At 38.3% G+C, this 14,057-nt stretch overlaps 1 protein-coding gene across 12 annotated transcripts in view; it reads right to left on the reverse strand.

Annotated features, from left to right (window-relative positions):
• Positions 1-14,057, reverse strand: part of plekha5 (pleckstrin homology domain containing, family A member 5) — a 144,103-nt gene that overhangs the window by 23,256 nt on the left and 106,790 nt on the right. For 6 of the 12 annotated variants that reach the window (XM_056747860.1, XM_056747872.1, XM_056747871.1 and 3 more), the window contains 2 exons: positions 5,547-5,630; positions 1,442-1,480 (listed from right to left, as the gene is read on the reverse strand). In XM_056747860.1, the coding sequence (XP_056603838.1) occupies positions 1,442-1,480; positions 5,547-5,630 (123 nt within the window). Of the gene's footprint in view, positions 1-1,441; positions 1,481-5,546; positions 5,631-6,087; positions 6,135-14,057 lie in introns of those variants that run through there. The other 6 variants (XM_056747866.1, XM_056747862.1, XM_056747868.1 and 3 more) reach the window with 3 other exon arrangements.

The raw sequence follows: 14,057 nt of genomic DNA on the forward strand, positions 1-14,057 counted from the left end.
TCATTAATTAATCTGTTCTCAGATAATGAGCTTTAGCGCGCCGCTTCTTAGCCACGCTGGCGGGCATCGCTCACATGACACATGACCACCACATCAGGGAATGGCAGGAAGGGTGAAATTAGCCCGACATTACCTGGATAAACCATGGTGGTAACTGACTGTGTAAAGTTGCTAAAAGGGTGAAGCTTAAAAGTAAAAGGGATTGGTGATGTCAGTAGAACGGAAAGTTGTTTGAAAGGTGGACTGAGCTTCTTGGTTTTGTTAAAGATTATGAAAAGCATCTCTTTAAAATAATGTGCATCAATGTATCATTCAGGACTGCACGTTAATGGAGATAATAGCTTATGTAATGTGATAGGACAATGCTTCGTTTGGAAAGACAACTTATAAGTATATTAAAATATATTTAAAAACTAAAAATGATATAACCAACATACAAGTTATTCTGTTATTGCAAATCATTGCAATATGCATTGACAACTTTAAAATATTGTGCAGCCCGAATATCATTCATAAATTTGTGAATAGAATCAGTTGTGATTTTGTGTTGGATTTGCATATTCCTGCACAGTAAACAGCCTTTAAAGAAGAACTCTGGAAGCCTAAATTGTCGTCCTACTTTGTAAGCCAGATGTTACCCAAAAAAGAAAAAAAAGAACAGCATTGTGGGCTTTTTCTGGCATGTCAGCTCTGGAACAAAAAGGCAAAATTAGGCAAGCAGGCCTCTAGGACACATTCAGAACGAAGCTCAACTTTCCTCTTCATGGGTGCCTTTATATTTCTACTTTAGAGATATATTTTTATCTCATTGTTCTACTTAACGCTTTGATGTAATTATAGTAACTTATTTCATTATCATGTACCTTTTGTAAAGGCACTTTATTTTAAGAAAGAAAAAGCCGGTGCCGCGAAACTGTTGACAGGAACTCTCCTACATGTTATCAAAAAAAACCGCTCACCTGTTATCTAAGACAGGGCCACCAGGGGTGCGTTCACGTCAAGCCCCATAACAATGGGCATGAATTCAGATTAACGATTGTTTCATCTCAATCCAACGCTTGACAGGACTGTTTACAGACTCAAAGTCTCTGGTAAAGCGTGGGATCACAGGACCCCTGCCGAAGTGACGGAGGACAACATAATTCATTTCTGACGGAGACTGAACGTCTCGTCCTTAAAAGAGCAACACGAGCGGTGATTCATATTCAACGTGGGCAAGACAAATCGGACGGCAAACATAAATCTTGCATATCTTCACATTAGCAATGCATATCAGGCGATCCAATTCAAACAGTGCCTTGGGTTAGAGGATGAGCAGAATTAATGAGACCGAAGAGCAATACAACCAGGGATGAATGGAGCCTCCATTTCTAAAAAAGAAGCGTGTGAAGCTTAAGACAAAAGATTGCGGAAAGGCAAACATTAGCCAGCCAAGCATTACCTGTTTAAAACAGGATGGACAAGTTTCCCACAATTCAGGCTAGAAAACAGAAAAGGAAAAACAATAAACCGAATGCACAGTCATCTGGGCTTTAAAACAACTCTGAAGCAAATTATAATTATGACAAACATTCAACAGAAACTCTATCAAACCGTCAAAGGAAGATTAATGGCAGCCCTGCTGTAAAATCCAGGTGAAACCAGTTTAACAGGTAAGCTGGTTTTACACAGTGTCTATAAAGCTGGTCCAAGTTAGTCTATAAGTGGGGACACGGGTGAGATGGTTAACCATGTCCCAAAATCCAGCTTGACCACCTGATGATGTGTTTTTTCCAGCAGGGCTACGGTAACAAAGGTAAATCATAAAAAAGATACAGTTGAAGATGTTAAGAAATGTAAGGATAAAATATAATGTTCAATGTGCATCAGATATATTTTGCCATTGTATTGGGTCACGTGTAGTTATACTTTTGGACTCCTCATCATCTCAGTTGGACTCCAGATGGTTTCTATACTCAAAGCGGTATTTATCTGCTGTACCCTGAATGTCAAATTCAACTTCACTATCTGTGTGCTAATGCAATCAGCCCGTGTGCCATCTGATTGCTGTTATCAGCTCTCTGATGAAAACAGGTAGACAACAGGAGGCCATCATTCAAACCTCCAGATAACGATTTATACATGAATATATTCACATGACTGTATAATAGTTTTTAGTCTGTTACTCCAAATAAAAGAACAGCATAAATGTAAATAGATGCCTCATCAGTTTTTTGCGCCGTTATACATAAGTCGTCCGCCATATTGGAACAGTCAAAGCCAGTCTGTGAACACTCAAGTGTAAATTAACTGCATGAATATCAAACGTTATGTAATGTTATGTAGACCCAAACATTAAAACGGAATACACAATACAAAAAGATGAAGGCGTTAGCTAACACAACATTAAAAGTTTAAAACCTGTATTACAGAGTTAACACAAAAACACACCTGTGAAAGGTTTTCCAATAACTTTAAATTTAAATGTTTTCACCACATACTAAATGTTGACTGTACCAAGATGGCGGACACATCGACGTGTCAGTTCGCTGGCATCTATACATATCTATGGAAGGCAGGTTGAAAACAATTCTACTCCAGCCTTAAATATAAAAACAGTCCAAGATTACAAAACACAAGAGGTAAAAAAATGTAATGGCTCATCTAATGAGGTTTCACGGTAATGGGAAACAATGATGCTTGTCTGATGTTGTCACCTCTTAGCACGAGTGAATACGTCTAGCACAAGAACACTGTGACCAATCTTCCACCTAGAATCTGAATGAGATTAGAGAAGTTTAATTCTTGTTTAAAGCGAGAAGGAAACCATAAGACCGAGGCGAGCGTGTGGATGTAAAAGATGGGGGACTGTGGGTCTGTAACCTTGTTATCAGGAAAGCAAAGCTTCAGTGCACCATTTAAACCCATTAGCCTCCTGCATTAGCATACTGGAGAGGCTTGGAAAGCATCTACTCTCACTCCATTTTAAAGCAGTGGGTTCGAGAAGCAGACATGGAAATAGTGACCGCAAGAGGATTCATAACATCAATCATTCAGATTAGGTACGGATATTCACACTAACATTCCCCAAGATAACAAACCATCCATTAATATGCATTAAACACAATATACAACGCATCACGTGCTAAATATATGTGCATTTCAGGCAAATGTGAGACGTGTGGAGGATAAAAAGCATCTGCATTTGGTTCGTCCGAGGCAGATACATCAATCTCCCTGGCCCAGAAAACTTTATTGTCCAGCTGATTAAGACACATTGAAGATGTTAAGAAGCAATGCTTTATTTGTCGAAGTAAATCTATGACTTAATCACAAGAGCTTTGGAGAGGAATTGCAAATTAAACAAACGCATCGGATTCAATCTGACATCTAATAGCACCTTTATTTATCTTTACAAAATGAACTATGCCATTAGTCTTAAACGTATATCCATCATTGTATCTCTTACCCTGTACGGATTTCTATCAGTGACCATCTAAAAATCTAATAACAATTGAGACAGAGGTGGGAGGGGCACCGAATCTTGTTATACAGGCAACCAAAGAGATGCTGACAACCAATCCAACGGCACAACCAACTAAAAGCATTTTGTCACATTCTGTGCTGTGAGGTATCAAGGGATGCATGACATCACACAAAGAAATCTCAAAAACACTCGCATGCACGCTCACACACACACCTTACAGTGAAACTCATGCTGCCAAATGCAGAACGGGTGAGTAATACGAAGTGTAAATCTCATTAGCAACTACCTCACTGCATTACAAGATAAGTGTGATGGAGGTGATAATTGAAACGGGTCCTGAACACGGAGCAGAGCTGAACTTTAAACAATGTCTAACCTGTCAATGTCAATTCTCTCCCACTTCATTTAATCTCATCTGCTATTTTTAATACAATAAAGGACAGATAATGTTTGACAAGATCAAAAATTGAAAAAGAAATACTAGCCTGTGTGTGAGCGTCAGACTGAAATTTTATTACATTCAAAATCATGTTTCGTGATGCCACATATGTGATATAAATCAATGACGTTTTGCTTCACTGGGACCTGGTATGACGGGATGTTGTCGTCTCAAATTAAGACCGATACATTTTGAGAACTGTGATGGAGAGGAAGATAAGAGAAAGAGTACATTTTATTAGAAAAAAGGCTAAATTTCAGTCTGTTCAGTCTTTTAGGAAGCTGCTGTGTGATGTAGAAGACGCTAAAAGCGAAGTGTAAAAACAGTGCTGAACTTCTGCTGTTGTATTCAATAAACAAAAATTAATTTTCATCCTCTCAAAGATTTGAGATTTATCTACAGGACAGAGATTAAACTGGTAGCTCTGCAGCTCATCCGCAGCAGAACGAAGAAAGTTCTTCACTGAAGGACACAGGAGAGAAGAGCGAGAGATAAAGACGAGGCGTCTTTCAGTCTTTCCCTTTGCACTTTCAAAGCATCCGGCCGGCCAATTATCAGGAGAGCAGCAGTGCTGGACAGGCAGAGGTGAGCTGTGAAGAAGAGGAGGACCTTTCCCAGACTGACTCAAGATTTAACTCCCTGTCGGCTCTGGTTTTATCCGACAACACCCCTGATATCCAGCGTAATGGTTTTCTCGGGTCTCCAGTGAATGTTGGCCTGTTAATTGGTGACGGATTTGTGTGAATGTGTGGGGGTGTGTTTATTATTCACAGTTCATTTTTTTCCCAATAGCGAACAAACACACATATAGTAACACATACACACACATTAGCAGACAGGCTGTGAATCTAAATAAAACCATCAGGATATGTCTTGGTCAGGATTCACCCCAATCTAAAAACAATTAAGGTGATTCCAGGTGAATTGGGACACTTCATTCATTCATTTATAAACATGGAATAAACATCTAAATCATACAAAAATAAACATATATAGCACAACATAATAACAAAAAGAAACCAAAATTAAGTTTAAAATATGAACAAAATTTTATTTAAAGTGAAAACTAAACTAACTCTGGTCCCAATATACCTAAACTCCTCCTATATTTTGTATTTATTTTAATGTGATTAAAAATGAATTACATAAATTACACCCAAGTAATAAATAATATGAGAAATAGTTATTAAAACCCAAATGCATCTCAAAAGTCCCAGGGTTGTTGGGTTCATATACTTAATGCAAAAAATACAAGCATTTCTTTCGAGTTTAAGGGTTTTTTCTTTTTCGAGTTGGACGTGTTTTTATATTTCCCCTCACAAATGTGGCCATCAGTGAACTAATGGAGAATAATGAGGCCTTTATAATCCGAGTGGCCCAGAAAGAACATATCTGGACTTATTTGTCTCGAATCTGAATGTGTCCTCTTTAATTTCCCCATTCTAGTCATTACACGTCCTAACAGCATCCATTACACTCCAAAAACATCTAGAGATGTCCGGCTCCAGCGAGACGCTACAGCCGGCATGAATCATTATATTGATTTTGCTTTTGTGACTTTCAGACAAAGCATTCTGTTTCTGTGTGAACGCAGCAGAAAACTGTGAAGAGCCATTGAAGAGAGATGCAGAAATGACTCACTGTTCGTTGACGACAAAGATGCAGTTGTCTTGCGACGGAACGCCTGTGACTGGATGTTTGCAGGTCACCTTCCGCTCATTGTGACTGTGGAAGAGAAAACACACGAGTCAAAAACGTTAGAGAGTGTTTGCGCCAAACCTTCTCACAACAAACAGCTGTTTAAAATTTGCAATTTTAGAACCAGAATATGCAAAAGACAAAGTGCGATTTGCATCAAAAAGCCAAAGCTTAAGATGGTGTATGTTATTTTTTTAGAAAACGGTTGGTGTGCTGTTGGTTTAGTCCTCCGTCTCACTGTCTGATGATAGTCAAACACATTCATCACATAAACCAGCTTGGACCAGAACATATCTGGATCTTCCCGCAGAATCCACCCAAAAACAAACAGAAAAGCTCACACAACATGCAAACCAAACACTGTAAAGTAAACCAAGCAGACTTCAGACGCTCCAGCTAGACCTTCTAAGCCAGCAGGTTAAACCAGAACTCACCATCAGAAGCACACAAATCTCACCCTCAACAAACACACAACTGTAAACACCTTGAGCGAGGCGTGGTGCTGAACTTCAACATGTCTCTCTCCCTCAAGATCTCTACTCCATCACCGCCGTCGCTCTCTCTCCTCTCCTGTCTCTCTACTTCATCACTAATCCAAACATGCAGCAGTAATGGCAGCGTTCTCCAGGCATACGCCCCGATCACAAGAGCGTACAGACACCCACAAGCCCACCCATTGCTCTTCTCCACCCTCTTCCTTTCTTGACATAATGCCCCGACGATTCAGAAAACACAATTCCCAGCACAGTCACACAGTCAGAGGCTGGTGAAGACAGAGGAGGCCGTTCACTCGACAGAATGGCCGTTTAGCACTGATAAGTGCACACAACGGGATTCTGTGTCTTAAACCTCTCGGAGCCGCTGGGTAACGTGTGGAAACATCAAGCACATTGCTATGAAACTCAAAGGGTTACTATAGTTTACTAAAACTAAAAAAAATCTGTTCATCGCAATGAGTTTTAATATAGGACTGAATTTTATATTGAAACTCTAATGAACACAACAAATTTTGGCTGGGCAATACATTTATAGAAATTATTAATGGGAAATAAATAAAAACTAAACAAAAAATAGAACAAATAATAAAATATTGTTATATGATTAGTATACATTCAATGTTTATAGTCCTATAAATGAATAAAATCAAAATGAGAAGACGCACGTGGCAAAACTAAAAAAAATGTATAAGTTTGATCTGGGAAAAAATGATGTAATACTATTATGCATACATTTTGCACAAGGAAAGCCTTATTTTTAGATATTTAGAAAAGCAAGCTTTCAAAAATAGATTTTGTGATCCAAACTCCATCAATCATCTTAGCTTCAAATGTATAAATAAAAAAATAAAAATAATTGTTATCGTTATCTGATTCATATTCATAGTATTCTAATAAGAATCAATTTAAAGAGTGCTATTTCTTGCAACATCTTTCATTGCAGCCACCCAAACCATCTTAGGAACAGTACAGTCACGCCCTGGCAACCACCCACAACAATCTACTACTGTGGAGGAGCCTTGAGACACAAAAAATCTTGATAAGATGAAACAACATACCCACACATGCCCACCAGCGTTTGGATGGATGATGGATTGAAATGCAGCTCTTAATGTCATTAGCATCCTTTGTCAGTGAACGTTACCTTGGCAACAATAAATTAACCAATACGCTCGGCACCAAAGCAGAGTGCACGCTAGTCCCTGAAGGTCCTGCATTTAAAGTTTTGACATCAATTCAACAAATGACATCACTATCAACCGAGTTAAGAAAAAGAGAATTCAAGAGCAATAAAGAATGAGAAGAAGAGATTGGAATGAAGGATGTCATCCATGGAGAGCGAGAAACACTCATTGTGTAACTCACATAACCTTTAGGGAAAATTAAGTTTTATAAAACATTAAAAGAACTTGCTGTATTCATTTCCTAGACGTACATTACTTGTTGACATCATGAAACTGTGATATAGCTCATTTATGTATTGGCTCTAAAATTGACATTCTGTCTGTTGTTTAGCTTTTTATTCAAAGCTGCAATCCGTAACTTAAGCGACTATCATCAAGACTCTTTGAAATATAAAACGATGTTCTTTAAATGTCTTTTTGAAGTCATATCAAATTATAAATCATTATTATAATCTTAAGACTGTGAATTGGAGGCAATGTTTTAAAAATAATAAAGTTTTCAACACTGATCTTTTGTGTCTTAAGTTCTTTCTGTTTACTGCTTTAATGTTAACATTTGCACAATTTCACTCACAACTTGAGTCTTCACTAAACTTGCCACAAGCATATTCACAATATTTGTCAAAAACACTGCATGTACGATAAATACACATCTTTCAGCCCTAGTTAACAATTGTGCAAGACATGTGACACAACATAGAACATAATGTCTGTCACGCATACATGCAACATGGAATCATACATACATGACCTACAACACACTGGATAAAAATAGTTATCTCTTCTTCATCTTCTTCATCTCTCTCTCTCTCTCTCTCTCTCTCTCTCTCTCTGTGTGTCACTCAGAGGTGCGTTTGAGCGAAAAAGTCACACTTCACTTGCTTCAGTCACATCAGAAGTACACCCAAGGGGAGGTTTGGAAAGCCAGTGTCTGGTCTGTACCTCTGCCAGGCCTGCGGGGATAGCAGGTGTGTTGGAGAACCCGCGTCCAGCTGTGGACAAACCGGTTGGGTTCCTTTCAGAGATACGCATACATGTTTCACCTGTCAAAATACACTGAGCTCTCTCATTCTGAGGAAAACTCATTTGTTCATTCGTATGCAGTAAAAAAAAAACTGGTTTTCAAATAAAAATCTCTATAAAAACACAGTGTGTGCAGATCAAAATGATCAGAGCTTGTTTTGCTCTAGTGTTCTGTAAATAGAGCCCCAAATGGCAAAACTACATGAAAGGAGTACAGGTTATACATTAAAGAGAACATGGGAAACAGAGATCATAGAGTATTTTCAGCTGCGTCATTCTGAAAGCCTGCGGGAAGGAGCAGAACATTACAGAAAATCACAAGTGCTTGTAACTCCTACAGAGATACACTTATGTGATCATTCATCTAACAATGTGCTCACGGAAGAAACCTTTCTGAGAATGTACTCTTCCTGCCACAGGCTTTAAAGAAAAGGGTGAGAAAAAAACTATCACAAAATGATGAAGATATATAAACTAAAAAATATTGAAATAAACCAAAAAATTAGTTACACTTAAAATCAGTGTTGAAGAGTGAAAACAGACTACAGCTTTAAATAGGTTTAAGGATATATTTTATGTTTATGAAAATTTACTTGACTTGAAGTTGTGCAAGACATCTAAATACAGAAGCACATCAGATCTAAGTGTTGATTTGGTCACATCCCGAGTTGTGAAGAGAAAATTCAGTAATGATTTTTTTACTGAAGCAATAACATCAACAAGTGTTTTCTCTAGTCCAGCACACCGATGGCAAACAAGCAGATTACAAATCACACTAATTGGTTGTAAACACTATTTGTCAAGAACAAGCCACAAGCTGAGAGAGCAAGCGAGAGAGAGAGAGAGAGAGAGATAGCATGAATTGGAAATCATTCTAAAAGACATGAAAAGGACATTGCAAATGTGTACATTAAATAGCCAGCATAGCACATTGCATACAGAACTATCCCACAATGCAATGCACTCAACATGCCACTAGTATCCCACTGCTTGCACAACCATTTAATAGAGTCACAATAGTTGGTCCATTCAGCTCTTATTACCATTAAACATTTATACAGTCTCGGGAGAAGAATACAAGATGACGATAATGGAAGTGACCCGTATGATACATTTAGAGTTTCACATTCTCTTAAAAGGTTCTTTTAAAAATAAACAATGTTGTCGTGTTTCAATGGGTATTCAGACTCCGAGCGAAATGGACGAAGTTTGTGCCATTCACACACAGTCTCTGCGGACCCGTAGGTGACCTTTCTGAAAGGTCAGCATGCCCTTACGCCCTCTTCACACCAGCCTCTCTCTCTCTTTATCTTCTTCTTTACGCCACCTTACACATTTGATCACTTTAGATCAAGACCAAATAAGGTTTCGTGTGATGTAAATTGTGGTCTGATAGTTTTTCTTCAAGCTTCAATCCATTACTTTTGCTCATAACTTTTAACAAAAACAAATCTGTATATTAAACATGTCTTTAACAAAGATGTCAATTCTTAATGAGATCTTAATGATCACTGAATCATTTTAACAAATTAACACAATGTATTATTTTGTGATTTTTTAGTTCCTACTTTGGTTCTTACATTCACACACAGCAACATTATACACTGCATGAAATGTCATTTAGTTACTCTTTAACACAATTTCTGTATCAGAATTCAGCAACATCAACATCTTAAAATCACATCAGTGGACAAAGATCAGACTGTAAATCTGAAAACAATTTCAGACGTATCCATCAAATGATTCATTTCATTTTACGATGCTACTGCCAGGCTTCAACTTAATGATCCGGTTGGGACTAGATGAATCATAAATGTTAAATGACACATTAAATGAATGAATCTTATCTCATCTGAAAGCCCAACACATCATTAGTGAATGACTCAATAGAGAGTAAAATATCCCACACATAGAGTGAATCACGCTATAGTCAGGGTGTTCACTGTACTGTGTTTTTAATATTGCACTGTTAGAAAATCCTTTGTAAATGTCAAACTGAAGATAAAATCATAAGTATAAGTCTCAGAGGAACGACTTCAGGCGAACAACATCGGTGGCATTTAAATAAAAGAAACTTTTAAAAAAACATATCCTTTGATACAAAAATGTTTGAGAAACCTAAATCCTGAAGAGGCTTATAAAGATTTATAGCAGTATGTTGAAGCCGGATTGTAGCTGTTATACTGTGGCAACAGTTTACCAAGCAACTATTTTAGCAAAACATTTGTAAAGTCTACATAATGCATGTGCGGATGGCGCAATATCATTTCGGTGATAATGTTTTGATTGCACCTGCTCCTGCAATCGCATTACATCATCACCAGTTAGCTAACAGTCTTGCATTGAAGTGCCATATACTTCTCCCCCGAGTTTATAGAAACACACATTTACTCATGTCTGGCAAAAGCGGCCCTGCGTTGGTGTTGCTGGTAGCCTGATGTTTTCTTTCCTTTCTTTGCCTAAAAACGTGCAGGAGGAATGTCTAAAAAAACTGAAACATCGCTTTGGAGCCAAATAGAATGAGAGAGCGGCTCTCTAGGATAGGATTCATCGTCATGGCGACGCAAGACACAGGCCAAGGTACCGATTCCAGTTTCTACAGGCCAGAGTAGAATTTTTTTATGCTTTTTGAACAGTTACAGTTGCCTTTATAAATCACATGGGCAGTCACAATGAGCACATAAAATTGTATTTCGCTTTGACTGAAAGAAAGTTTAAGAAGTTACAAACAATTTCATACTACAATGAACTTTATCTCAGAAGATAAACTTGATTTCTCTGTTGTTTAAAAGTGGTTAAAATACTCTGATTCAAGCATTACTCTCTATTGCTCATATGTTTCTATTGTGAGTGGGAACAGAAGGTGTCTGCGGGACGGCGGGAGGGCACGCGGACGCACGCAAAGGAAAATTGTTTCATCTCCGCATGAAAAGAAAAACAACAATTCAGACTGTCTGTTACAAGTGCCAGGATCTGCTTCTAAGCACATCAATAAAGCGAAAAGTCATTAATGTCGCACAAAGTGAGTCGACTGCATGAATTCTGAGCCATGACAACAGATGCCATCTGGCTAGATAATGAAATCCTGAGTTACGGCGCTTGACGGTAACAGAGCAAAAATACAACATCCTTCAATTCAATCCGGTTCAAACTTACAGCGACTTCAAATGATGGTGTTTATCTGAGACGGTTATGTAATCGCTAAAAGTAAACAAAATGGACAGAAGTCACCACACAGTCCTTACACAAATTTATATCATTAACACAACTTCTGCAAAAATACCAAAACGACCAATTAAAACGAACCTAAAACGATTCCTAATTTTACTTTTCATGAAGATCCAAAGTTTATTTTCTTCTTCTTTGTCCTGTTTTGTATCATTTCCTGTTTGTCCATCCAATGGCAGACCCAAGAATAGAAAACCCATGCATTCTACAGAAAAAGGTTATCAATGACGTTTAATGAGCGCTCATGGTGTTAAACGGCATTCACAGCCGCTGTCTATGAAATCTGAATAAATCTGAAGAGTCCTTTCACTCACACTTGAGCTTCTGAAACTAGGCTAAAGACAGCAGGCGACCGGGCCGATTGGAATAGACTGGTAATGATGTCTCAATCCATCTTCCCCATTCACCACACCATCTGTTTCCCATCAAAACACGTTTTCATCCGGCTGATACTTGAAACGATTTGTCCGTACAGATAAAGCTACAAACCATTTGACTCAATTTAGATGAAAGGTGCATATATGGGCCTGGAGAGTCACTTTTACAGAAATCTAAAAATGTGCCACATTTGCATGAACAAATTTAAAAAATCATTGTTGAATTTACATTGACTTTGAACAATATTATCTTGACTGTTCATAGTAATTTCTGGTCCTACAGAAGAGTACCTGTATGTTTGAATACTTTAGATGGTGTTATAAATGCATGACCCTGATAGAACCGAACCCACAGCAAGTCTGCAATGGATGAATGTATTTGGTAGCACAGTCAAGACCAAAAGTAAAGGGTGATGGACATCCCTACACTTCCCTTTGAAGCCAAACTATCCATCACAAAAAGTAATTCTGAACAAATCCATTACATTAAAGCCAACGTTCTGCTGGAAAAAGTGATTTATAGACTGCTGGACGATTTGGACCAGACATAGGAACCGCTGGTATTCGAGTTCTCATTTACTGCTGTATTCTGGACTTCTCATACGGAGTATGGACAACCTCACATTAAAAATTCTGTTAAAGCACATCATGAACGAAATGTGCAATGCAGCTTTCTACTTTGGCAGCTTCTTCAGCAGTTTTTCTGGCCTGAGTTCAAGGACGGTTTCATTTTTGAGTCCAAACAGTCGTGGAGTCAGAGGTTGGGTATTAAACAGCAGTGTTTGCTAAAGGAAGCATCACTATATTGACTGTTCATTCCCTATATTATTCAACTTTAACGGCCAACCGGGGCATCCAAAAGGAGTTTTCGAATGGCAATGCGGCAAGTTACAGAACGAAATGAAACCTGCTTGCAGGAACAAATCACAATTGTGTATAGGTGTACCTCGCTTGGCAAAAACGTAACATGCCTGCATTGAAGTACATGATTCTGTACTCAAACAGAGAGACGGACAGAGTGGCACTAACTTACATCAGCGGACAATTAAAGCCGGTAGGAATCACGTGACTGATGGGGGGCATTTGTTCATAAAGTAGAGAAAAATCGCTGCCCTCCCGCAAGAACCTCGTGCTCTTGTTTCCTACAGCACACATCTGTGTTCAGTCACTGGAAGTAAACTAGCCTGTAGCCTTCATCTCACATGTGTGCGATCACAAGCACTTCTCTTTCATAAATATACGACTGTACATGACTTTAGACTTGGGCTGTGTAGTGTCAAGGGACTTGCAATTCGATACATATCACGGTTTATGGGTCACGATACAATTTATTGCAATACTTTTTCATATGAAAAATGTAAAAAGAAAATGGCGCCGTAAATATAACTTCCTGCGGACCACCTGGGGTAGTCTTAATCCGAATCCATCACATAGCAGACCACTGTACAATTCCCATCTACCCATTATATTTTCTGTCGTGTTTGTCGTCAGGGTTCTATTATTTTCATCAGGGTTGTTTTAGGTGGTCTGCAGTTTGATAGCATTAATATCAGTTTGTGCATGCTTAAGATTGAACTTTTAATAGTTTTTTTCAAATCAAGACAGATGTTTTTCAGATGCGTTTATCCAAAGAGACTTTTCGAACCCACAACTTTTCCCAATGCACTACTTAGTGAGCCACAGTAGCTTTCATCATTTATCTTTTATAAAAATAACTGCATCACAGTAATGTCTCGATGTCTCCATTCAAAGATCTGGAATGAAATCTGTTTTGCAATAAATAAAATATGCCGTCTGTGACCTTTACATTGACCAATGCACAAAATGAAATATACACCTAAAAACCAAAAAGTAAATATGATCTTCATGCACAAGTTCATATGAAAAAACATGATGCTGTGTGCTACGGTTAAAAATATAATTTGCTTTCTTTCCTGCGTGTTTATAAATCTGTCGTCCTTCACGCATCCCCGACACGCTGTTTGTTTTGGGCTGGATGCAGAATGCAAGATTCATGAGGAATGTTAGATGCCTGTTGCCAAGGTAACAGGTGGGGGGCCTGGCAGAGCGTGTTATTCACCGTACCGCCTAGAACCAGGGGAAAAAAGGATGGTGCAAAGAGACGGGCATTTTCATGTTGTCAGG

Source organism: Triplophysa dalaica, chromosome 5 (genome assembly GCF_015846415.1).
Source record: "Triplophysa dalaica isolate WHDGS20190420 chromosome 5, ASM1584641v1, whole genome shotgun sequence".
In the NCBI taxonomy this organism is placed as follows: Eukaryota; Metazoa; Chordata; class Actinopteri; order Cypriniformes; family Nemacheilidae; genus Triplophysa; species Triplophysa dalaica.